The following is a 26,009-nucleotide window of genomic DNA, read 5'->3' on the forward strand; positions in this document are numbered from 1 at the left end:
TGGGTGGAGCTAAAAACCTGCATATCAAAGCCCAATATGAAATGAGTTTGACACATGTGCGATAGTAGATCTTCAAAGTAAATGATCAAAATCTTTATTAGATTTCATGAGAATTTTATTAAAGGAACAATTTGCCAGCTACCTTGCTGCTGTTTTTGAAAGCAGCTGAAACAGCAGCTCTTGTTTTAATGGAGATTTCGAGTGATCACTTACTGTACTTACGTAAGGTCACTGAATGCATTTACACCAGTCTGAGCATTAATCTTATTCCTCTCCCTCTGTGTATCTCTGACAGACCAGCAGTATTCCCCTTGGTCCCCGTCTTGACACTTCGATGAAGACAGACGCCTCCCTGTCCCCCCAGCCAGGAACATGAAGGGCTTATCGGGTGGCCGCTCCCAGCACCAGATCCCCTCGCCCCATGGGCTAGACCAGTTTGACCATCCTCAAGACTTCCATGGCATGGGCCACCATGGCGGAGCCTCTGAGTCGCGCCACTCCTCCTACCTGCTCAGCCCCACCGAGAGCTGCCCAATGGACTACCACCACCGCTACTCACCACGCAGCTCCATCCACTCTGACTGCATGATGATGTCCCCCGTCATCATGGCACCCTCGTCGGGTGTTGGTGGCGGCGCAGCCATTGACCACATCTCCAGCAGCACCTTCCCCAGAATGCACTACAGCTCCCAGTACTATGACTCGGCCACGCGGGATGACTGCGCCGCCATCACCGCCTCCGCCACCTCCCATGTTGCTGCTGCCCCCACCACTTCAGCCTTGCAGTACCAGGGCAGCGGCAAGAGCAACCGCATCCCGGCAAACCTGCTTGACCAGTTTGAGAAGCAGCTGCCACTGCACCGTGACGGCTTCCACACACTGCAGTACCAGAGGACGTCCACCACCACCACCACGGAGCAACGCAGCGAGAGCCCCGGACGCATCCGCCACCTTGTCCACTCCGTCCAGAAGCTCTTCACCAAGTCCCATTCCCTGGAGGGCTCATCCAAGATGAACGGAACCAAAGGTGATGGTGGAGGAGGGGGACACCACGGCGGCTCCCAACACAGCCACCACGGAGGCTCCAAGCATGGCAGCAAGCGAAGTAAGAGCAAAGAGCGCAAGACGCACCGCTCGGGGGGAGCGGGCGGCTTCTGGAGTTCCGACGACAACCTGGACAGCGACAGCACCTACCGCACGCCCAGTGTCATGAGCCGTCACCATGGCGACCATGCCCATGCCGCCCACTGCTACCCGGACTCCATGCACCACAGTCACTTTGGGGACCTGTCCCTCAAGACCTCCAAGAGCAACAACGATGTCAAGTGCTCAGCATGTGAGAGCATGGCCATGACTCCGGAGGGGAAGTTTATGAAGAGGAGCTCCTGGTCCACGCTGACCGTCAGCCAGGCCAAGGAGGCCTACAGGAAGTCCTCCCTCAACCTCGAGAAACCCATGATGCACACAGACCTCAAGCCCTCGCTACGGGCCTGTCACTACCTACAGGTCAGTGGTGGTCTGTGTTCTGTGGTGTGTGTGTGTGTGCGCCACCGTAATGTAGATGTTACTCTGAATGTTGCACAAAGCTTACAGTAACTTTTGTGTTATGTGCTTCATTACCCAGGTAGGCCTAATTTGATTCTCTCATATGGATGAGAAATGCTTTAATCTCACATAGAGTGAGCTCTAAATGTATTGGGACAGTGACAATTTTGTTGTTGTTTTGGCTCTGTACTCAAACTCTTTGGATTGGATTACTATGAGGTTAAAGTGCAGACTGACAGCTTTAGTTCGAGGGTATTTGTGTTACCACCTCACAGATCATCACACCAAATACAAGTCTACGGCCTAGCCAAACCATAGTGTGAAAGCTAAGCATGGATGAAACCATTCTAGGAGCCCATCGGGGGTAGAAATGGGGGAAGGTATCGTGGGGGGTTATGATGCAGGAAATGTTACTATGATGGGCTATTTCTCAATAAATCTGTGGCAAACACAGAAGTTTATACGCTAAATAAAAATACAACTCCTGGAAAGGGGGGTCTGAGGTGGCAACTCTGAGGTACCAAAGTTACAATCTGATGTCGTGTTCAAAACAACTGGAAACTGGGAAATCGGAAATCTCTGACTTTCAATTTCAGTGCATTCAAGACAACTGGGAACTCAGAAGACAACCAGAATGCATTGTATGATGTCAACCAACATAACACCACAAATAGCTTAGCATTAGCTCAGTACAACCTTCAAAAAAGTAGTTTTACAGACAGCATATGTGTCCATTACAATGTATGCAAGATTTGGAATGCATGATTTGTCACCAGTACTTGAAAACCTAAATGAAACAGAAAATAAAAATATTTTGCTCCATACATACATACGGTATGCTACAGAAGAAACGACAAGACGATATATAGAAAATAAGGCACTAACTTTGAACGCACACATGTCCAAAGTTATTATTTGTAAGGAAAACAACAATGAAGGCAAGTGCCACCTATAAAATGTGCCGAGGGGACAAAGTTTGTGCAAGGCTTGGTCTGGCTAGAGATGCGCAATGTCTTCATACTTGATCTGGGGGAAATACCGGGGAAGAGCTTGGGCTCTCCTCAAAGAAAGAAGTTTGTCTGGCTTAGTAAAGCGTCAAACATAAATTGTCCGCAACAGTGAAAAGGGCTACTTCTTATGTGAATTAATGAGAAGGAGGAACACAACTCAATTAATTCAATCTGTTGTTAGAAAATAATTTGAAATTGACAAGTTGAAACAGTGTAACTGTCCTGTTGCGTAACAATGTTGGAACAGGGAGTGCTTTCTGACATCACCCGCATAAATAAACTCATGCTGGGACGACCGTTACAGATATTTGGAACTCATTCGTGAAAAGGTCAATCTATACTCCTTTGAGACCCCTCTTTCAAGGGAACCACACCTGTGTGGAAGCACCTGCTTTCTATATACTCTATATCTCTCATGTTTCCTTTATTTTAGCAGTTACCTGTATATTACAAACAATAACAACCATTGATTTCATTGATTCTTGGAAAGGCCTTCCCGAGAAAAACATAATGATGAACGCATCGATCAGGGAGCCCAGTCAGTAAAAACTCCTTAAACAAACCTGTCCTTTGCTATTTTCAAAGGAAAAATCCCAGCTCCTTTATGTGTGAGGCTATAGCCTTTATCTGTGATTCCCTATTGTGTGCTACCTGGGAGAGCTATTGTGTATTTAGATGGCGCGATCAATTGAGGGAATCAATTGAGGGAATCAATAATAAGGACGGAAGCTGACTTGGATAACCTGCCACAGGGTTTCTATCTTGTGGGCCACTTCTGCTGTTTTTCAGACACCATGCACGTTTTCAAACACACACACACAAATGTACATGCATGTGCGCACGCGCACACACACACACACACACGCACACGCACACGCACACACATGTATACACACACACTACATGCTCAAAAGTATGTGGACACCTGGTTGTTGAACATCTCATTCCAAAATCATGGGCATTAACATGGAGTTGGTCACCCCTTTGCTCCTATAACAGCTTCCACTCTTCTGGGAAGACTTTCCACTAGATGTTGGAACATTGCTACGGGGACTTGCTTCCATTCAGCCACAAGAGCATTATTGAGGTCAGGCAATGATGTTGGGCGATTAGACCTGGCTCGCAGTCGGCGTTCTAATTCATCCCAAAGGTGTTCGATCAGGTTGTGGTCAGGGCACTGTTCAGGTCAGTCAACTTCTTCCACACCAATCTTGACAAACCATTTCAGTATGGATCTCGCTTTATGCGCGGGGCATTGCCATGCTGAAACAGGAAAGATACTTCCCCAAACTGTTGCCACAAAGTTCAAAAGCACAGAATTGTCTATAATGTCTTTGTATGCTGTAGTGTCAAGATTTCCCTTCACTGGAACTAAGGGGCCTAGCCCAAACCATGAAAACAGCCTCAGACCATTATTCCTCCTCACCAAACTTTACAGTTGGCACTATGCATTCGGGCAGGTAGCATTCTCTTTGCATCTGCCAAACCCAGATTTGTCCGTTGGACTGCCAGATGGTGAAACGTGATTCATCACTCCAGAGAACGCATTTCCAGTGCTCCAGCGTCCAATGGCAGCAAGCTTTACACCACTCCAGCTGACACTTGGCATTGCTCATGGTGATCTTAGACTTGTGTTCGACAGTTCTTGTGCTGACATTGCTTCCAGAGGCAGTTTGGAACTCGGTAGTGAGTGTTTCAGCCGAGGACAAACAATTTTTACAAGCTATGCACTTCAGCACTCGGCGGTCCTGTTCTGTGAGCTTGTGGGGCCTACCACTTCGCGCCTGAGCCGTTGTTTTTCTCCTTGACATTTCCACTTCACAATAACAGCACTTACAGTTGACCGGGGCAGCTCTAGCAGGGCAGATATTTTACGAACTGACTTGTTGGAAAGGTGTCATCCTATGACGGTGCCACGTTGAAAGTCACTGAGCTCTTCAGTAAGGCCATTTTACTGCCAATGTGTGTCTATGGAGATTGCATGGTTGTGTGCTCGATTTTATACACCTGTCAGCAATGGGTGTGGCTGAAATAGTCGAATCGACTCATTTGAAGGGGATGTCCTTATACTTTTATGTATACAGTGGGGCAAAAAAAGTATTAAAAGTCATTAAAAGTTCCCCCACTTAAAAGATGAGAGAGGCCTGTAATTTTCATCATAGGTACACTTCAACTATGACAGACAAAATGAGAAGAAAAAAAACAGAAAATCACATTGTAGGATTTTTAATTCATTTATTTGCAAATGATGGTGGAAAATAAGTATTTGGTCACCTACAAACAAGCAAGATTTCTGGCTCTCACAGACCTGTAACTTCTTCTTTAAGGGGTCCTCTGTCCTCCACTCGTTACCTGTATTAATGGCACCTGTTTGAACTTGTTATCAGTATAAAAGACACCTGTCCACAACCTCAAACAGTCACACTCCAAACTCCACTATGGCCAAGACCAAAGAGCTGTCAAAGGACACCAGAAACAAAATTGTAGACCTGCACCAGGCTGGGAAGACTGAATCTGCAATAAGTAAGCAGCTTGGTTTGAAGAAATCAACTGTGGGAGCAATTATTAGGAAATGGAAGACATACAAGACCACTGATAATCTCCCTCGATCTGGGGCTCCACACAAGATCTCACCCCGTGGGGTCAAAATGATCACAAGAACGGTGAGCAAAAATCCCAGAACCACATGGGGGGACCTAGTGAATGACCTGCAGGGAGCTGGGACCAAAGTAACAAAGCCTACCATCAGTAGCCGCCAGGGACTCAAATCCTGCAGTTCCAGACGTGTCCCTCTGCTTAAGCCAGTACATGTCCAGGTCCGTCTGAAGTTTGCTAGAGAGCATTTGGATGATCCAGAAGAAGATTGGGAGAATGTCATATGGTCAGATCAAACCAAAATATAACTTTTTGGTAAAAACTCAACTCGTCGTGTTTGGAGGACAAAGAAAACCTCCTTCCATCAGCAAGGGCATTGAAGATGAAACATGGCTGGGTCTTTCAGCATGACAATGATCCCAAACACACTGCCCTGGCAACAAAGGAGTGGCTTCGTAAGAAGCATTTCAAGGTCCTGCAGTGGCCTAGCCAGTCTCCAGATCTCAACCCCATAGAACATTTTTGGAGGGTGTTGAAAGTCCGTGTTGCCCAGCAACAGCCCCAAAACATCACTGCTCTAGAGGAGATCTGCATGGAGGAATGAGCCAAAATACCAGCAACAGTGTGTGAAAACCTTGTGAAGACTTACAGAAAATGTTTGACCTCTGTCATTGCCAACAAAGGGTATGTAACAAACTATTGAGATAAACTTTTGTTATTGACCAAATACTTATTTTCCACCATAATTTGCAAATAAATTCATAAAAAATCCTACAATGTGATTTTATGGATTTTATTTCTCATTTTGTCTGTCATAGTTGAAGTGTACCTATGATGAAAATGACAGGCCTCTCTCATATTTTTAAGTGGGAGAACTTGCATAATTGGTGGCTGACTAAATACTTTTTTGCCCCACTCTATACAGTGTATATAGAAAGTAAAATGACATTACACACACTGGCAATAAATTATGTAATTCCCATGTTTGACAGATTTGGGGTATCTGACTGTTTATTAACCTACTGACACATTAAAGGTCTGTGGCTTTCAACTGAATTGCAACAACAAAATTGCAAAAATGTCTAACACTGCCTTGTTCTGATATAGTATCTGGGAGCTGTGTACAGTACACTTGAATGGAAGTCGAGATAGATGTTATTGTTCAATATAGCTCTTTTGCTTTGTTAAACACTAACAATCTTCTGAGCCATGTTACTGTATTCTAAGATAATTAGGAATATAGTGGAGGGTAAACACTATGAACAAAATAAAAAGATGCACAAATGGTGTTTACTGTACTTGTCCTTTTATTTTGTGAAAAGCACCTAGTCACATTTGTTTTACCACTATATCCCGAATTATAGTCTTGCAAAGTCAGCAAATTGAATTTCTAACACATAAATAAAGTATTGTAGGACCGGAGGTGTTTGCATGCAGGTTGCTTTATATGCGTTGAACTAAGCCTGGTAGATGTACACTACCGTTGAAAAGTTTGGGGTCACTTAGAAATGTCCTTGCAAAGTTTAAACAGCGCTGTGTTTCAAGCATTGCTAAGAGCTGCTGGCAAACGTAGTAAAGTGCTGTTTGAATGAATGCTTACGAGCCTGCTGCTGCCTACCACCGCTCAGTCAGACTGCTCTATCAAATCATTGACTTAATTGTAAACACACAGAAATACAAGCCTTTGGTCCTTAATATGGTCAAATCCGGAAACTGTCATTTCGAAAACAAAACGTTTATTCTTTCAGTGAAATACTGAACCGTTCTGTATTTTATCGAACGGGTGGCAACCCTAAGTCTAAATATTGCTATTACATTGCACAACCTTCAATGTTATGTCATAATTATGTAAAATTCTGGCAAATGAATTACGGTCTTTGTTAGGAACAAATGGTCTTCACACAGTTTGCAACTATTGCATACACCCCGACTCTGCTTGCACTGAAGCTAGTTAACCTAGTAATATCATCAACCATGTGTAGTTAACTAGTGATTATGTGAAGATTTATTGTTTTTTATAAGATACGTTTAATGCTAGCTAGCAACTTTCCTTGGCTCCTTGCAGCCACAAGATCCTTTTGATGCTGCACTCACGTAACAGGTGGTCAAGCCTGCCACGCAGTCTCCTCTTGGATTGCAATGTATTCAGCCATAATCAGCGTCCATAAAGGCCAATTACCGATTGTTATGAACACTTGAAATCGGCCCTAATTAATTGTTCAAGCTGATTAATCGGTCAACCTCTAAAACAGACGCCTCACAAGTCCTCAACTGGAAGCTTCATTAAATAGTACCCGCAAAACACACAGTCTCAACGTCAACAGTGAAGAGGTGACTCCGGGATGCTGGCATTCTAGGCAGAGTTGCAAAGAAAAAAAAACATATCTTAGACTGGCCAATAAAAATTCAAGATTAGGATGGGCAAAAGAACACAGACACTGGACAGAGAAAGATTGGGGGAAAAAAGTCTTATAGACAGAGGAATCTAAGTTTGAGGTGTTCCAAACACAAAGAAGAACATTTGTGAGCAGAAAAACTTTAAAGACGCTGGAGGAATTCTTCATGCCATCTGTCAAGCATGGTGGAGGCAATGTGATGGTCTGGGGGTGCTTTGGTAGTGGTAAAGTGGGAGATTTGAACAGGGTAAAAGGGATCTTAAAAAAGGAAGTCTATCACTCCATTTTGCAACGCCATGCCATACCATGTGGACGGCACTTAATTGGAGCCAATTTCCTTCTACAACAGGACAATGACCCAAAGCACAGAACAATGCAATAACTATTTCAGGAAGAAGCAGTCAGCTGGTATTCTGTCTATAATGGAGTGGCCAGCACAGTCACTGGATCTCAACCCTATTGAGCTGTTGTGGGAGCAGCTTGACCGTATGGTACGTAAGAAGTGCCCATCAAGCCAATCCAACTTGTGGGAGGTGCTTCAGGACGCATGTGGTGAAATATCTTCATATTATCTCAACAAATTGAGAAATAGAATGTCAAAGGTCTGCAAGGGTGTAATTGCTGCAAATGGAGGATTCTTTGACGAAAGGAAAGTTTGAATTAATATTTCAATTAAAAATCACTATTTATAACCTTGTCAATGTCCTGACTATATTTCCTATTCATTTTGTTACTCATTTATGTATGTTTTCATGGAAAACAAGGACATTTCTAAGTGACCCAAACTTTTGAACAGTACTGTAGGTTGGTCTATATGAAGTGACCTAAGCCTGGTAGATGTAACATGAAATGGCGCCGGAGGAGATGGCCACCGTTTTACCGTCTCCTAACCAATTGTGCTATTTTGTGGGGGGTTTTCAAGATATTTGTAAATAATTTTTCACATAATGTTTCTGCAACCGTATCTTACGGAAGAAAAGAGCTTCTGCATATCAGGACAGCGATCACTCACCTCGGATTAGACGAAGATTTCTTCAACAACAACAACAAGCAGGACTCACACGATATTCTCCAAACACCCCCCAGGGCAGACATCCCACTTATTCACAAAAGGAAGCGACGCAGAGGACGAAGAGCCTGATGTCTCGTCCGGACCTGCAGAAGACAACTAGGAAAGCTGCCGTTACCGTCAATATTACTCGCCAACGTGCAATCATTGGACAATAAACTAGACGAGGTACGATCACGAATATCCTACCAACGGGACATCAAAAACTGTAATATCCTATGCTTCACGGAATCGTGGCTGAATGACGACATGGATATTCAGCTAGCGGGATACACACTGCACCGGCAAGATAGAACAGCACACAGTAAGACGAGGGGGGCGGTCTGTGCATATTTGTAAACAACAGCTGGTGCACGAAATCTAAGGAAGTCTCTAGATTTTGCTCGCCTGAAATAGAGTATATTGTGATAAACTGCAGGCCACACTACTTGCCTAGAGAGTTCTCAGCTATACTTTTCGTGGCTGTTTATTTACCACCACAGACAGATGCTGGCACTAAGACCGCACTTAGTCAGCTGTATGAGGAAATAAGCAAACAGGAAACCACTCATGCAGAGGCGGCGCTCCTAGTGGCTGGAGACTTTAATGCAGAGAAACTTAAATCAGTTCCACCAAATCTCTATCAACATGTTAAATGTGCAACCAGAGGGAAAAAAATTCTAGATCACCTGTACTCCACACACAGAGACACGTATAAAGCTCTCCCTCACCCTCCATTTGGTAAATCCGACCACAACTCCATCCTCCTGATTCCTGCTTACAAGCAACAATTAAAGCAGGAAGCACCAGTGACTCGGTCTATAAAAAAATGGTCAGATGAAGCAGATGCTAAACTACAGGACTGCTTTGCTATCACAGACTGGAACATGTTCCGGGATTCTTCCGATGACATCGAGGAATACACCACATCAGTCACTGGCTTTATCAATAAATGCATTGAGGACGTCGTCCCCACAGTGACTGTACGTACATACACAAACCAGAAGCCATGGATTACAGGCAACATCCGCACTGAGCTAAAGGGTAGAGCTGCCGCCTTCAAGGTGCGGAACTCTAACCCGGAAGCTTACAAGAAATCCTGCTATGCCCTGCGATGAACCATCAAACAGGCAAAGCGTCAATAAAGGGTTAAGATTGAATCATACTACACCGGCTCCGACGCTCGTCGGATGTGGCAGGGCTTGCAAACTATTACAGACTACAAAGGGAAGCACAGCCGCGAGCTGCCCAGTGACACGAGCCTACCAGACGAGCTAAATCACTTCTATGCTCGCTTCGATGCAAGCAACACTGAGGCATGCATGAGAGCATCAGCTGTTCCGGATGACTGTGTGATCACGCTCTCCGTAGCCAACGTGAGTAAGACCTTTAAAAGGGTCAACATACACAAGGCTGCGGGGCCAGATGGATTACCAGGACGTGTGCTCTGGGCATGTGCTGACCAACTGGCAGGTGTCTTCACTGACATTTTCAACATGTCCCTGATTGAGTCTGTAATACCAACATACTTCAAGCAGACCACCATAGTCCCTGTGCCCAAGAACACAAAGGCAACCTGCCTAAATGACTACAGACCTGTAGCACTCACGTCCGTAGCCATGAAGTGCTTTGAAAGGCTGGTAATGACTCACATCAACACCATTATCCCAGAAACCCTAGACCCACTCCAATTTGCATACTGTCCAAACAGATCCACAGATTATGCAATCTCTATTGCACTCAACACTGCCCTATCCCACCTGGACAAAAGGAACACTTATATGAGAATGCTATTAATTGACTACAGCTCAGCGTTCAACACCATAGTACCCTCAAAGCTCATCACCAAGCTAAGGATCCTGGGACTAAACACCTCCCTCTGCAACTGGATCCTGGACTTCCTGACAGGCCGCCCCCAGGTGGTGAGGGTAGGTAGCAACATATCTGCCATGCTGATCCTCAACACTGGAGCTCTCCAGGGGTGCGTGCTCAGTCCCCTCCTGTACTCCCTGTTCACCCACGACTGCATGGCCAGGCACGACTCCAACACCATCATTAAGTTTGCAAGTCCACATCAACAACAAACTAGATTGGTCCTAGCACACCAAGACAGTCGTGAAGAGGGCACGACAAAGCCTATTCCCCCTCAGGATACTAAAAAGATTTGGCATGGGTCCTGAGATCCTCAAAAGGTTATACAGCTGCAATATCGAGAGCATCCTGGTTGCATCACTGCCTGTTACGGCAATTGGTTGGCGTCCGACCACAAGGCACTTCAGAATGTAGTGCGTACGGCCCAGTACATCACTGGGGCAAAGATGCCTGCCATCCAGGACCTCTACACCAGGCGGTGTCAGAGGAAGGCCCCAGCCACCCCAGTCATAGACTGTCCTCTCTACTACCGCATGTCAAGCGGTACCGGAGTGCCAAGTCTAGGACAAAAAGGCTTCTCAACAGTTTTTACCCCCAAGCCAAAAGACTCCTGAACTGAACCCGTACTATTTGCATTGTGTGCCTCCCCAACCCCTCTTTTACGCTGCTGCTACTCTCTGTTTATCTTATATGCATAGTCACTTTAACTATACATTCATGTACATACTACCTAAATGGCCCGACCTACCAGTGCTCCTGCACATTGGCTAACAAGGCTATCTGCATTGTGTCCCAACACCCGCCAACCCCTCTTTTTATGCTTCTGCTACTCTCTGTTCATCATATATGCATAGTCACTTTAACGATACCTACATACTACCTCAATAAGCCTGACAAACAGGTGTCTGTATACAGCCTTGCTACTCTTTTGTCAAATGTTTTTTTACTGTTGTTTTATTTCTTTACTTACCTACACACACACACACACACACACACACACACACATACCTTTTTTTCCCGCACCATTGGTTAGAGCCTGTAATTATAAGTATTTCACTGTAAGGTGAAATTTATTTGGCGCACGGGACAAAATAAACTTTGATTTTATTTCATTTGTAGGTTGGTGTACTCTCCATGCAGTGACCTAAGCCCGGTAGATGTAGGTTGGTCTATATGCAGTGACCTAGGCCTGGTAGATGCAGGTTGGTCTATATGTTGTGACCTAGGCCTGGTAGATGCAGGTTGGTCTATATGTTGTGACCTAGGCCTGGTAGATGCAGGTTGGTCTATATGCAGTGACCTAGGCCTGGTAGATGCAGGTTGGTCTATATGTTGTGACCTAGGCCTGGTAGATGCAGGTTGGTCTATATGTTGTGACCTAGGCCTGGTAGATGCAGGTTGGTCTACTCCAGAGCCATGTATTTAGAGAGTGTGGCCTTTGAGGTATCTGCATTATGGTGCATTTGTATGACAATATAACCTTCTATGTCAGCCATGTTAGCTCCCAATTTAACATTACATGGGGAATATAATGTAGAAAATAAGCATTATAATGCATTTACATGACACTTCAAAATTATATGGCAGCCATGTTAGCACCCCATTAACATGACATGGGGAATATTTATATCAGGGTTGGGCAGCTGGTGGTCTACCTCCTTTTTGTAGGCCCACGGATCTACCTTGTAGAATATACAAGGTGCACTTTCTAAATGTGGTTGTTCATCAGCAGTTGTTCTCTTATGTCTGTCGCTGACAGTCACTCAGTTAGCCCATGTCACCTATAATGTTTTAGGTTGGTAAGTTAGTCTAGCAGACAGAAATCTAAACTTATAGCAATCAGGGAGTAGAGCGGTCAGCTATCTAAACTTGCAATAATCATGGTCAAATTACCGATCGGGAGATCCCCATTGATTCTGTTAGTCACTCTCACTCAGATATCATATTAAAAACAAAAAAACATTTTGCTTAGGGCCCAGCTCTCAGTGCATGTGTGGGAATGGATTTGTATTTATTTATCTGTTATTTTACCAGGTATGTTGACTGAGAACACGTTGTCATTTACAACTGGGGATTATTAAGTGACCGTGATGGTTTGGGGTTTAACGTCCCATCCAAAAGACAGCACCCTACACAGGGAAGTGTCCCCCAATTTTTTTTAGACCAGAGGAAATAATGCTTCCTACTGGCCCTCCAACACCACTTCCAGCAGAATCTGGTCTCCCATCCAGGGACTGACCAGGACCAACCCTGCTTAGCTTCAGAAGCAAGCCAGCAGTGGTATGCAAGGTGGTATGCTGCTGGCTGTTGGTTACAGACCAGTGAGCCACTGAGGCCCCTCATGATGAGTTCAGATTTTTTTGTGGACCCCACCCTCATCAAAGTTGCCTAACCCTGATTTACTTAATGCTATGGAACTGAATGTCTAGAAAGAAAAAAAAAACATTCAAAATTCGAAAAGTTGGCCCAACTCTCTAAATACATGGCTCTGGTCTACTCTACATTCAGTGACCTAAGCCTGGTAAATGCACGGGACTTTAGAGGGAGGACAGTGATTGAGCGATGCTGGGCTCTTAATGATATGTTATTAGTCTCACCTGCATCTTTCAGGCAAAGTCATTATGATAATGATATCCAATTAGCCTCTGCTGCACCTGCTTTAGAAACAGTGTGGCCACGTCAAGACTATGGTGAGGCCAGTAGTGTAATAAAGTGTTGCATTCAGGCCAAATGAGCAGTGGTGGAAAAAGTACCCAATTGTCATACTTGATTAAAAGTCTAAAAGTATTTGGTTTTAAATCATCTTAATTATCAAAAGTAAATGTAATTGCTGAAATATACTTAAGTATCAAAAGTAAACGTATAAATAATTTAAAATTCCTGAAATTAAGCAAAGCAGATGGCACCATTTTCTTGTTTTTAAAATGTATGTAATAGCCAGGGGCACACTGCAAGTCAGACATTATTTAAAAAATATGTATTTGTGTTTTAATGAGTCCGCCAGGCCAGAGACAGCAGGGATGGCCACGTGTTTTCTTGATAAGTGCTTGAATTTGACCCTTTCCTGTCCTGCTAAGCGTTCAAAATGTAACCAGTACTTTTGGTTGTAAGGGAAAATGTATGGAGTAAAAAGTACAATATTTTGTACTTAGTAATGTAGTGAAGTAAAAATTGTTAAAAATATAAATAGTAATGTACAGATACCCCAAAAAACGACTTAAGTATTTTTAGGTAAGTACTTTACACCACTGCAAAGGAGAGAGTTTGATTGCATTAATATCACTCAAGGCCTTACTGTCACTCCAGTTACCCATCCGTCAGTATGTTAATTATTCTGGTCCTGCCCTTGCTTATGAGGACTGTTTACATACAGGTATATCTACTATAGGGCCAGATTAGATGATTACATTACACAGCAATGTTTGCATCTGTTAATTTCGTAAGGCAATAAAAATCAAGAAACAAGAGGTGAAACATTCAACTGTTCTTTTATCATATGACCAATGTGTTTTTCATGGGATAGTCTGGAGCCTGGATAGTCTGGAGCCTAATGGAGAAGTAGACTGGGCTGAATCTGTCAGCCTTCTGTCCCTAGCAGACGTCATTTTCATATCCGTCCATCCACATGGCATTTGAAGTTAGATTTAGACAGTAACACATCTGAAGGTCATGGCCATGTGTCCCCCGGATGATTTGTACCAGTCATTGTAACAAATTATGTTCCCAGGACCTAAACACCCCGGCCTCCATATGTTTAGAGACTGTGACAGACCTGTCCCCAGTCTGTGTGTGTGTTTTTGAGAGAGGAAAAAGGTACATGTATGTGTACGTGTGTGCCATGAAGCGTTATGGAGACGGATTAGGGTAATGGTCTACGTCCCTGTCTGAGGGGCATGGTTCAACATCTGGCCGCCTCACATGCACCCAGTAATCACATGCACCCAGTAATTGTAATGAATAAGCTGTCAAGACTCAGGCCTCACATATATTTTTTTTTCCTGAGCACTCGCTGGCTGGGCTATCTGCTCGCAACACTCAAACTATTCCCAGCATTTTGAATGAGAGAGAGAGAGAGAGAGAGAGAGAGAGAGAGAGAGAGAGAGAGAGAGAGAGAGAGAGAGAGAGAGAGAGAGAGAGAGAGAGAGAGAGAGAGAGAGAGAGAGAGAGAGAGAGAGGGAAATCATGAGCAGATGGGCTCCAGCATTTTTCAGTATGTTTTTACAAAAAGATAGATTTAGAGTTAAATAAACTTAGATTTTTCCGCAAGGATATTACCCTCCAAAACATAACCTTCACCCCAAATCAAAACTCCAAACATAAAAATTAAATATATATATTTTTTAAATTACAATGATATATTTTACTTTATAAGGGTTGAATGCTAAGTTAAGGCTACCAAGCATGCTTGGACAGAACAGATCAGATCAATGAGCACTGAGATGTGAAGTGAGAGGTATCAAAGCCCTTGAGCCCAACAATGGCAGGATAGTTTTACAGCCTCCATCACCCAAATTCAAAGGCCTTTGAAGCCTTCTGGATCTGCGCAGAGGTCATTACAATACAGTAGCCCCACTATTGTTATTTTACTGCTGCTCTTTAATTACTTGTCACTTTTATTTCTTATTCTTATCCATATATTTTTAAACTGCATCGTTGGTTAGGGGTTTTTAAGTAAGCCTTTCACTGTAAGGTCTAGGTATTCGGGCACATGTGACTAATACAATTTGAATTTGATTTGATTCACCTCTATTTTGAACTGATGTGCAGCCAGGACACTTCAATTGTAAATTACAGCAATAAGAAACAATATTGTTGCTTTGATCACATCAGAAGATATCCTCCTCACAATCTCCAAAATATAACAGCCACAGGACAACTTTGTTTGGACGTCGTAAAGGACCATTTGTCGAAACTGAAGAGATGTAGCTAGCTAACGACCTCCTTTACCATGTGGACAAAAACGATGGACCTGCTTACTACGTTAGCTAGCTAGCTGGGATTTTCTATAAGGAATCTGCATCCCCAAAACAGCTTCTCCCATGTGAGTGTGACACCTACTCATGTTGCCTGCTGCACTGCTGCTTGGATTTCACCTGGCGATCTGTTCACCGTCTGACCTGGCCTGTCTCCCCCTGTCTGGTATAGGTATCCCCGCCACACTCCCACCTCTCTTCCGAGCTTTTGTTCGCCTCCAGCACACACGCACTGTTGGGGCAAGTGACTCTGAACTTACAATGGCTAGCCCCTAGTCGTATATTTTTTTCTTATGTTTTATGCTATTTGCCTCATGAAACCTGCTGGCTTTGTTGACTATGAACTTGCTTGTTTACCCGACCGTGGGAAAGACTATGTTGTTCACACACTCGGGACTTTGACTCTATTGGTTACACGGACTCATGGCCCCCAATCCTATTCTAACCACCTATAGCCGGCTTTGTATTCATGTTACCTGATGAAGCTGCTGTACGATATGATCTTGTTGCCATCTAATGTACATTCAAATGTCATAAATCAACACTGCAGAGCTCTGCCTGTCCTCTACCATGACCTGATTGTATTACTGCTGATGATATCTGGAAATGTGCATGCACCCTAGCCCATCTACTGTTGCTAGCCCCAATTCTGACTTGTGCTCTGTTATCTGCTTCACTGATTTCTGCTGTTAACCGTTCTGGTTATAACCTTTTTTGGCAAGACATATCTTCCAAAGGTGGTGGTATGGCAATCTTAACCAAGGAAAACGTTCAATGTTTGGTTGTCTCCACCAAGTCTGTCCCCAAACAATTTGATTTGCTGGTTTTAAGCATTCAACTTTTAAATAGCTCTTTGTTGACTCTTGCTGGGTGTTATTGTCCACCATAAGCACCTGCCTGTACCCTAAATTCTCTAAGCTCTCTCCTGGCCCCTTACACAAAGTCTGAATTTGTCCTGCTAGCTGACCTAAACTGGGACATGCTTAAACCATCTGACCAAGTCCTAAAGCAATGGAACTCCCTAAATCTTTCTCAGATTATTACCAATCCTACAAAGTATGACTCCAAACACCCAGAAAAGGCTATTCTCCTTTATGTTATCCTCACTAAATAATCCTGATAGGTATCAGTCTGGTGTTTGACCTTAGTGATCACTGTTTTACAGCCTGTGTTTGTAATGGCTGCTCAGTGAAATGACCTGTGCTGATTTGTCATAGACGCTTGCTAAAACACTTTAATGAGAAAGCCTCCCTTCATGACCTGGTCTCTGTTAGTTGGTATAGAATCAGCTTGATCCCCTCTGTCTGTCTGTCACTCCTGCTCCCTCTCTCACTCTCTGGCACTTGAGGGCGCCAGGCTTCCTTTCATTACGCACACCTGTCACCGTCATTACATGCATCAGCACTCATTGGACTCACCTGGACCTCTTCACTTTTTTATTGCCTTCCCTACATGGGTCTGTTTCCTCTGTTTCATCCCAGTGTCAGCATTATTGTCATTTCCATTTCCCCTGTCCAGACGCTGTCCGTATTCTATTCCTGTCCGTGGTTATTAAATGTTCACTCCTGTCAAAGACGCTTGGACATTCTTTTTTGTTATTTTCACTGGTATTGTTAACAAACACGCCCTCAAAAAGAAAATGAGATTTAAAAACAGGTTCAGCCCCCATTTCAATCATGATCTGGTTGAGTTACTCCACCTCAAGAATTCCATTTGGCGAAAGGCACATGGATACTCAGGATGACTGGCTCTCGTTCAGAAATAAGTGCACTCAGGCTATCTGGAAGGACAAAGTTAGTTACATTAAGGAGCAGTTATCTCTCTGTGGGTCAAACACCAAGAAGTTCTCGAGACCTGGAGAATAAACCCTCCTCCTCACAGTTGCCCATGTCCCTTAATGTTGATGATGTGGTTGTCACAACAAAGTTTCTCCCTGCAGGCAGTCACTGAGTCCGAGGTGATAAAGGAACTCACTTGACTCCAAAAAAACATCTGGGTCAGATGGTTAAGAGTCTTTCTTATTTAAGGTTGATGCCCCTGTCTCTCCTCTCTGGGGAGGTTCCTATTGCTTGGAAGGCAGCCACAATGCACACTTTATTTAAAGGGGGAGATCAAGCTGATCCTAGCTGTTACAGGCCAATTTCTATTTTGTCCTGTTTATCAAAAGCATTGGACAAACTTGTCAATAATCAACTGACTGGCTTTCTTGATGTCTATAGTATTCTCTCTGGTATGCAATCTGGTTTCTGCTCAGGTTATGGATGTGTCACTGCAACCTTAAAGGTCCTCAATGATATCACCATTGCCCTTGATTCAAAGCAATGTTGTGCTGCTATTGTTATTGACTTGGCCAAAGCTTTTGATACGGTACACCATTCCATTCTTGTGGGCCAGCTACTGTAAGTAGTATTGGTGTCTCTGAGGGGTCTTTGGCCTGGTGTGCTAACTATCTCTCTCAAAGAGTGCAGTGTATAAACTCAGAACATCTGCTGTCTCAGACACTAACCTGTCACCAAGGGAGTACACCAAGGCTTGATCCTAGGCCCCACGCTCTTCTCAATATACATCAACAACATAGCTCAGGCAGTAGGAAGCTCTCTCATCCATTTATATGCAGATGATACAGTCTTATACTCAGCTGGCCCCTCCCCGGATTTTGTGATAATCGCTCTACAACAAGCTTTCTTAGTGTCCAACAAGCTTTCTCTGCTCTTAACCTTGTTCCGAACACCACCAAAACAAAGATCATGTGGTTTGGTAAGAAGAATGCACCTCTCCCTACCGGTGTTAATTCCCCTCTCCCTCTGAGGGTTTAGAGCTTGAGGTAGTCCCCTCATACAAGTACTTGGGAGTATGGCTAGATGGGGCCCTGTCCTTCTCTCAGCACATATCAAAGCTGCAGTCTAAGGTTAAATCTAGACTTGGTTTCCTCTATCGTAATCGCTTCTCTTTCACCCCAGCTGCCAAGCTAACCCTTATTCAGATGACCATCCTACCCATGCTAGATTACGGAGACATAATTTATAGATCGGCAGGTAAGGGTGCACTGGAGCGGCTAGATGTTCTTTACCATTCCGCCATCAGATTTGCCACCAATGCTCCTTATAGGACACATCACTGCACTCTATACTCCTCTGTAAACTGGTCATCTCTGTATACTGTACCTGTCGCAAGACCCACTGGTTGATGCTTATTTATAAAACCCTCTTCGGCCTCACTCCCCCTATCTGAGATATTTCCTTCAGCCCTCATCCTCCACATACAACACCCATTCTGCCAGTCACATTCTGTTAAAGGTCCCCAAAGCACACAGATCCCTGGGTTGCTCCTATTTTCAGTTCGCTGCAGCTAGCGACTGGAACGAGCTGCAACAAACACTCAAACAGGACAGTTTTATCTCCTTCTCTTCAATCAAAGACTCAATCATGGACACTCGTACTGACAGTTATGGCTGCTCACCTGATGTATTGTTGTTTCTACCTACTTGCCCTTTGTGCTGTTGTCTTTGCCCAATAATCTTTGTACCATGTTTTGTTCTGCTACCATGTTGTTTTGCTGCCATGTTGTGTTCCTACCATGTAGTGTTGCTACTACGTTGTTGTCATGTTGTTTTGCTACTATGATGTGTTGTTATGTATTGCTGCCATGCTATGTTGTTGTCTTAGGTCTCTCTTTATGTAGTGTTGTGGTGTCTCTTGTGATGTGTGTTTTGTCCTATATTTAATTTTTAATCCCAGCCCTCATCCCCGCAGGAGGCATTTTGTCTTTTGGTAAATAAGAATTTGTTCTTAACTGACTTTAGTAAAGTTCAATAAATATAGTCAATTTTAGCCTCGTATCAACTTTTATCTCGCTTGTTGATGGGCTGTTGATACAGCATAACTGCAGGCTATAACATCTCAAAACATCCTCATTGACGTACAATATATGATCAGTGGAGGCTGGTGTAAATAGAAATGAGGAGGTCGGGCTCATTGTAATGGCTGAAATCTGAAGAAACTAATGATGCCAAAACTTTGCTAGCGTAGTTGGACCCAGTGGCACATTGGTACCTCTTCTTTCAGGTATAATAACACCCGCTCAGAGAAGAGATAGGGGAATGCTAACGAGCTAGCGCTGGGCTCACATGAATGACGCCTGCCTTGTTAACCACTGCCCTAGCCAGCTGCTCAAAGATGACGCATTAGAAGGAAAATTATTTAAAATTATTCCTTTCCTTTATTGCTGTCTTTAGCCTGATTAATTTAGTTTCCATACAATCCCTGTGCTTTTTTTCAATGCTCTCATGTGGGAACAGAGAAATGCACAAACAGCAATTTAGTGTGCGTGATAGTTTTGCTGATAGAGCTTTGAAGCAAAGATATAAGCGAGCCAGCTAATTATCATGTTGACTTGCCAAGTCAGGCATTGGTGAGGAGATTTGAGTGTTTTGGGAAGCTTAGCATCTCTGCTCTGTTAAGCGGGATGACACACCTAACGGTGTCCTCTTAGGCCACAATAGCAGTCTGTCTGTCAATTGCATTGTGACCCAACCTGGCTTTGCATTGTTTTAGGAAGTGTTCATTCGCCATTCAGACTTTTGGGGCGGCAGGGTAGCCTAGTGGTTAGTGTTGGACTAGTAACCGGAAGGTTGCAAGTTCAAATCCCCGGGCTGACAAGGTATAAATCTTGCCTAGTTAAATAAAGGTCAAATGTATTTTAAAATTCCTACATTTCTAAACAATTGACTAATCATTAGTAAAGTATTTTTGCATTCCCTAATCTAAAGTGAGGGCTATTCATACTTTATAAATACTTATGAATAATGTTATGAGTGACGAGTGAAATTTCTCACGAAAAGATGGGCATGCCATTGGTAGACATTCCTGCAGTACCTAGTAAAATAATAAGCACACACACAACTGTCACGCTGGTACAAAGGATTTGGAGACAGGCGCAAGAATGCGTAATAGGGTTTTTTATTACACCCAAATTACGGCATGCCGTGTAAAGGCGCGGGGACTGAAGACTAAACAAACACTATACAAAACACAGGGTAGAAACCCAAACAAAAGAGCGAGGAGTACCTCGATTAAACAACACAAGCGCACAATGATTAACACACGGGAACGAGACCCGTAATCATCTGCGCAATCCACAATGACACGAAAGCCAAAACACACAGCACAGGTATTCACACAAACCAACGGACATTGTAACAATAATCGACAGGACACTGGTAAACCAAGGGCACACATATACAGTTACTAATTACTGGGAATAGGGACCAGGTGTGCGTAATCAAAGTTCCAGAGGGATCCGTGACAACGACACAGGATGTTTAAGGAAATACACTCAACATAAATGACTATGAAATATAAACACAACATGTACCATAAGTGTTGATCTCATGTTTCATGAGCTGAAAATGTTCCACAGGCACAAAAAGCTTATTTTTCTCAAATTGTGTGTGCATATTTGTTTACATCCCTGTTAAGTCGTCCGCATGCTTCCCAGCCGAAACAGATCGATATAGTTTGTGTTTATATTATGATGACATTTTGTGACGTTTTTGCTTGTTTTGGACTTTGGGGAGTTTTTTTTCTGGTACACAAGATGTTTTGGGGCATTTCGCTACACTCGCAGTAACATCTGCTAAACATGTGTATGTGACAAATAGAATTAGATTTGATGTTTCAGCATCATAATGCACAGCCACATGTTGAATGGATCTTTAGAAAGTTCCTGGAAGCTGAAAATATCCAAGTTCTTCCTTGACTTGAATCCTCACCATACTTGTCACCCATATTTGAGATGACGCATATTCGGGATGTTCCAGTTCCCCAAAATATCCAGCACCTTCGCACAGCAATTGAAGAGGAATGGGACAACATTCCACAGGCCACAATCAACAGCCTGATCAACTCTATGCAAAGTAGATGTGTCACGCTACATGAGGCTAATGGTGGTCACACTAGCTACTGACTGGTTTTCTGGTCCATGCCCCTACTTTTATTTAAGGTAATGTATCTGTGACCAACAGATGCATATCTATGTTCCCAGATTAGGGCCTAATTAATATATTTTAATTGACTGATTTCCTTATATGAACTGTTATTTTCTTTCAGTGTATGCAAACGGAGTGTACAAAAAAATGTGAAACTCTTTCCATGACACACAGTGCATTCCAAAAGTATTCAAACCCCTTCCCTTTTTTCCACATTTTGTTACGTTACAGCCGTATTCTAAAATGGATTTTATAAAAGTTTTTCCTCAGTAATCTACACACAATACCCCATAATGACAAATAGAAGACATGTTTTTAGAAATGTTTGCAAAAAATAAAAATAATTAGCATTCAGACTCGAAATTGAGCTCAGGTGCGTCCTGTTTCCATTTATCATCCTTGAGATGTTTCTACAACTTGATTGGAGTCCAACTGTGGTAAATTCAACTGATTGGGCATGCTTTGGAAAGGCACACACCTGTCTATATAAGGTCCCACGGAGCAAGAACTAAGCTATGAACTAAGCTATGAGGTTGAAGTAATTGTCCGTAGAGCTCAGAGACTGGATTGTGTCAGATCTGATTGCACAGATCTGGGGAAGAGTAACAAAACATTTCTGATGCATTGAAGGTCCACAAGAATACAGTAGCCTCGATCATTCCTAAATGGAAGAAGTCTGGAACCACCAAGACTTCCTAGAGCTGGCGGACCGGCCAAACTGAGCAATCGGAGGAGAAGGACCTTGGTCAGGGAGGTGACCAAAAACCCGATAGTCACTTTGACAGAGTTCCAGAGTTCCTCTGTGGAGATGGGAGAACCTTCCAGAAGGACAACCATCTCTGCAGCACTCCACCAATCAGGCCTTTATGGTAGAGTGGCCAGACCGATGCCACTCCTCAGTAAAAGGCACATGACAGCCCACTTGGAGTTTGCCAGAAGGCCCCTAAAAATATTTTCTGGTCTGCATGCTGCCAGCATCATTCTGTGGGGATGTTTTTCAGCGGCAGGGACTAGTTGACTAGTCAGGATCGAGTGAAAGATGAACGGAGCAAAGTACACATAGAACCTTGATGAAAACCTGCTCCAGAACTCTCAGGACCTCAGACTGGGTTGCAGGTTTACCTTCCAACAGGACAACAACCCTAAGCACAGAGCCAAGAGAATGCAGGAGTGGCATGGGACAATTCTCTGAATGTCATTGAGTGGCCCAGCCAGAGCCCGGACTTGAACCCAATCAAACATCTTTGGAGAGACCTGAAAATAGCTGTGCAGTAACGCTTCCCATCCAAGTTGACAGAGCTTGAGATGATCTGCAGAGAAGAATAGGAGAAACTCCCCAAATACAGGTTTGCCAAGCTTGTAGCATCATACCCAAGAACAATCTAGTGTAATCGCTGCCAAAGGTGCTTCAACAAAGTACTGAGTAAAGGGTCTGAATACTTATGTAAACGTTATATTTCAGTTTTTTTCTCTCGAACAACCTGTTTTTGCTTTGTCATTACGGGGTGAAAGCTAACGAGAGAAAGAAAGGGAGAGATCTAACCATTCCTCCAGGAAAAGAAAAAAACAATAATCCGCTTTGCTCTTTCTGATAGCAGCCCAGGGACTGGGACTGTTGAGAGGAAATAGCTTGGGAGGGCCCATGATTGGTTGGAGTGAGTAACTGGCAGAGGGAGAGAGAGACCACTAGTGCCCTGGGCTGTTGTTCTAAGAACCGCAGCTCCCCTTTTCCACTCAGAGTACAGCATGAGCAGCGTAATGGAATGTTATGTTATACATACAGTACATACACCTGATCAATATACTGGACACTACAACATGTGCGACATCACGCAGCTTTAGATTGCCAGCTCCAAGGTCCAGGAAGAGGAAAGAAACAGATTACTCACTGTGCAAGCTAATGTAGCAGGTGTAAAAGAAACGCTTGAGCGGAGTTCCCATATCTGGTTCTCAGCGGAAAAGGAAGCTAGGTTGAAGATAGCTCTATTCCTGAAAACCAGATGCATCCGGTTGTTGGCAACTCTGCTAAGGTTGACTGGAGCATTTATTTGATTGGCCATTGATGGTTCATTTCATGTAAATCTCAATAACAATGAATCTGCAGTGAAATAAGGATGTATAAGATAAATATGATTCAAGCATCTGAGATCAAAATAAATTGATATTTTGTATTAAAAAAACTTTAAGTGTAGAATCAAGTGTTGTTTTTTGTGAGTTCATATACCATGTGCCATAGAATCAGTACATCGAAAATCTCTTCGGGTTTACTTTTGCAACCTGTAAGGCGCAGCTGTATTTATTCACAGTCTTCATGCTCAAGCACACAAACAGTGTCACACCCTGACTTGAGTATTCTTTGTTTTCGTTATATTTTTTGGTTAGGTCGCGGTGTGACATGGGTGATGTATGTGTTTTTGTACTGTCTAGGGGTTTTGTAGGTTTATGGGGTTGTTTACCATCTAGTAGTTTATGTATGTCTATGGTTGCCTAGATTGGTTCTCAATTAGAGGCAGCTGTTTATCGTTGTCTCTGATTGGAAACCATATTTAGGCAGCCATCTTCTTTGGGTGTTTTGTGGGTCTATGTGATGTTGCATGTTTGCCCTTAGTGGTTATAGTGGTTATAGTGGTTATAGTGGTTATAGTGGTTATAGTGGTTATAGTGGTTATAGTGGTTATAGTGGTTATAGTGGTTATAGTGGTTATAGTGGTTATAGTGGTTATAGTGGTTATAGTGGTTAGTTTGTTTAGTGTACTTTGTTATTTTCGTCTTTCATTAAAATAATGGATTCACATCACGCTGCGATTTGGTCTCACTATGACGTTTGTGACAGAATAACCCACCAACAAAGGACCAAGCAGCTTGGTAAAAGGCAGCAGCAGCGATCGCAGGACTCATGGACTTGGGAGGAAATTCTGGACGGCGGAGGACCCTGGGCACAACCAGGGAAATATCGCCGCCCCAAGGCAGAGCTGGAGGCAGCGAAAGCAGAGAGGCGCCGGTATGAGGAGGCAGCACGGCAGCGTGGCTGGAAGCCCGAGAGGCATCTATTGGGGGGGGAGCACTTGGAGCAGTCAGTGAAGTTGAGGGGAGATTATGAGACATTTGAGGAGTTCACGAAATTGGAGGAGTGTGAAGAGAGAGCTGTTGGTTTGGTGTAGTATGCACAACATTCGCCCTGAGGAGTGTGTTAGCTGTCCGATGCCACCTGTGTCAGTTCCTTGTACTCAGCTTGAAACTTGTGTTAAAGTTCCGGAAGATTTGATGCCGGCTATACACACCAGGTCTCCAGTACACCTTCACAACCCGGTGTGTCTTGTTCCTGCTTTTCGCACTCATCCTGAGGTGCGTGTCCTCGGCCCGGTACCACCAGTGCCGGCACCACATACCAGGCCTATAGTGTGCCTCGGCAGTCCAGTACGCCCTGTTCCTCCTCCCCGCACTCACCCTGAGGTGCGTGTCCTCGGCCCAGTGCCACCAGTGCCAACACCACGCACCAGGCTTCCTGTGCGTCTCCAGAGTCCTGTATGCCCTGTTCCTCCTCCCCGCACTCACCCTGAGGTGCGTGTCACCAGCCCGGTACCACCAGTGCCGGCACCACGCAGCAGGCCTATAGTGCGCCTCGGCAGTCCAGTACGTCCTGTTCCTCCTCCCTGCACTCGCCCTGAGGTGCGTGTCCTCGGCCCAGTACTGGAGTTGGAGACTTTTATCTCCCTCACCAACTTCAAACATCTGCTATCTGAGCAGCTAACCGATCGCTGCAGCTGTACATAGTCTATCGGTAAATAGCCCACCCAATTTGACCTACCTCTTCCCCATACTGTTTATATTTATTTACTTTTCTGCTCTTTTGCACACCAATATCTCTACCTGTACATGACCATCTGATCATTTATCACTCCAGTGTTAATCTGCAAAATTGTAATATTTGCCTACCTCCTCATGCCTTTTGCACACAATGTATATAGACTCTCTTTTTTTTCTACTGTGTTATTGACTTGTTAATTGTTTACTCCATGTGTAACTCTGTGTTGTTGTCTGTTCACACTGGTATGCTTTATCTTGGCCAGGTCGCAGTTGCAAATGAGAACTTCTCCTCAACTAGCCTACCTGGTTAAATAAAGGTGAAAAAAAATCACAAAAAATTATAATAATAATAATAGTATAATAATAATGGGCCTCTATAGTACAGTTTTTTTTTATTGCCAACTGTGCTGTCATTTCCTATATTTCCTTTTAGTCTAATCTCTTTTGACAAACTGATTTTGTTTTAATGCCGAGTATTAATTTGAATGGCCTTTAAAAGTACATTTGAAAGTGTCCCATACAATAAGGGGATCGACTGTGCCTACGTTATGCGGACAGAAGTCAATCAACTATTTTGCCCTAATATTCCACCCACTAAAACCTCCCCCTATATCTGGGAGGTATGCTGTCACTAAGACCATCAGACTATCTCCCTGACGCATGACACACCGTTGCATATCCTAAGGCAAACCTTTGGCCACCAATTGGCGTAGGCTAAATGGAAATATGGGCAGTCCCATGACAACATAATTCAATACTGCCACCCTTCACTCAAAC

The 26,009-nt window shown here is 43.8% G+C and overlaps 1 protein-coding gene across 1 annotated transcript in view; it reads left to right on the forward strand.

The window, feature by feature from the left end:
• Positions 1–303: 303 nt before the first annotated feature.
• The window catches only part of LOC109900917 (disks large-associated protein 2), a 94,441-nt gene continuing 68,735 nt past the window's right edge, over positions 304–26,009 (forward strand). The window contains exon 1 of the mRNA XM_031837413.1: positions 304–1,506. Coding sequence (XP_031693273.1) covers positions 373–1,506 — 1,134 coding nt within the window. The 5' untranslated portion in view covers positions 304–372. The remainder of the gene's footprint in view (positions 1,507–26,009) is intronic.

Source organism: Oncorhynchus kisutch, linkage group LG12, assembly GCF_002021735.2.
Source record: "Oncorhynchus kisutch isolate 150728-3 linkage group LG12, Okis_V2, whole genome shotgun sequence".
Classification (NCBI taxonomy): domain Eukaryota; kingdom Metazoa; phylum Chordata; class Actinopteri; order Salmoniformes; family Salmonidae; genus Oncorhynchus; species Oncorhynchus kisutch.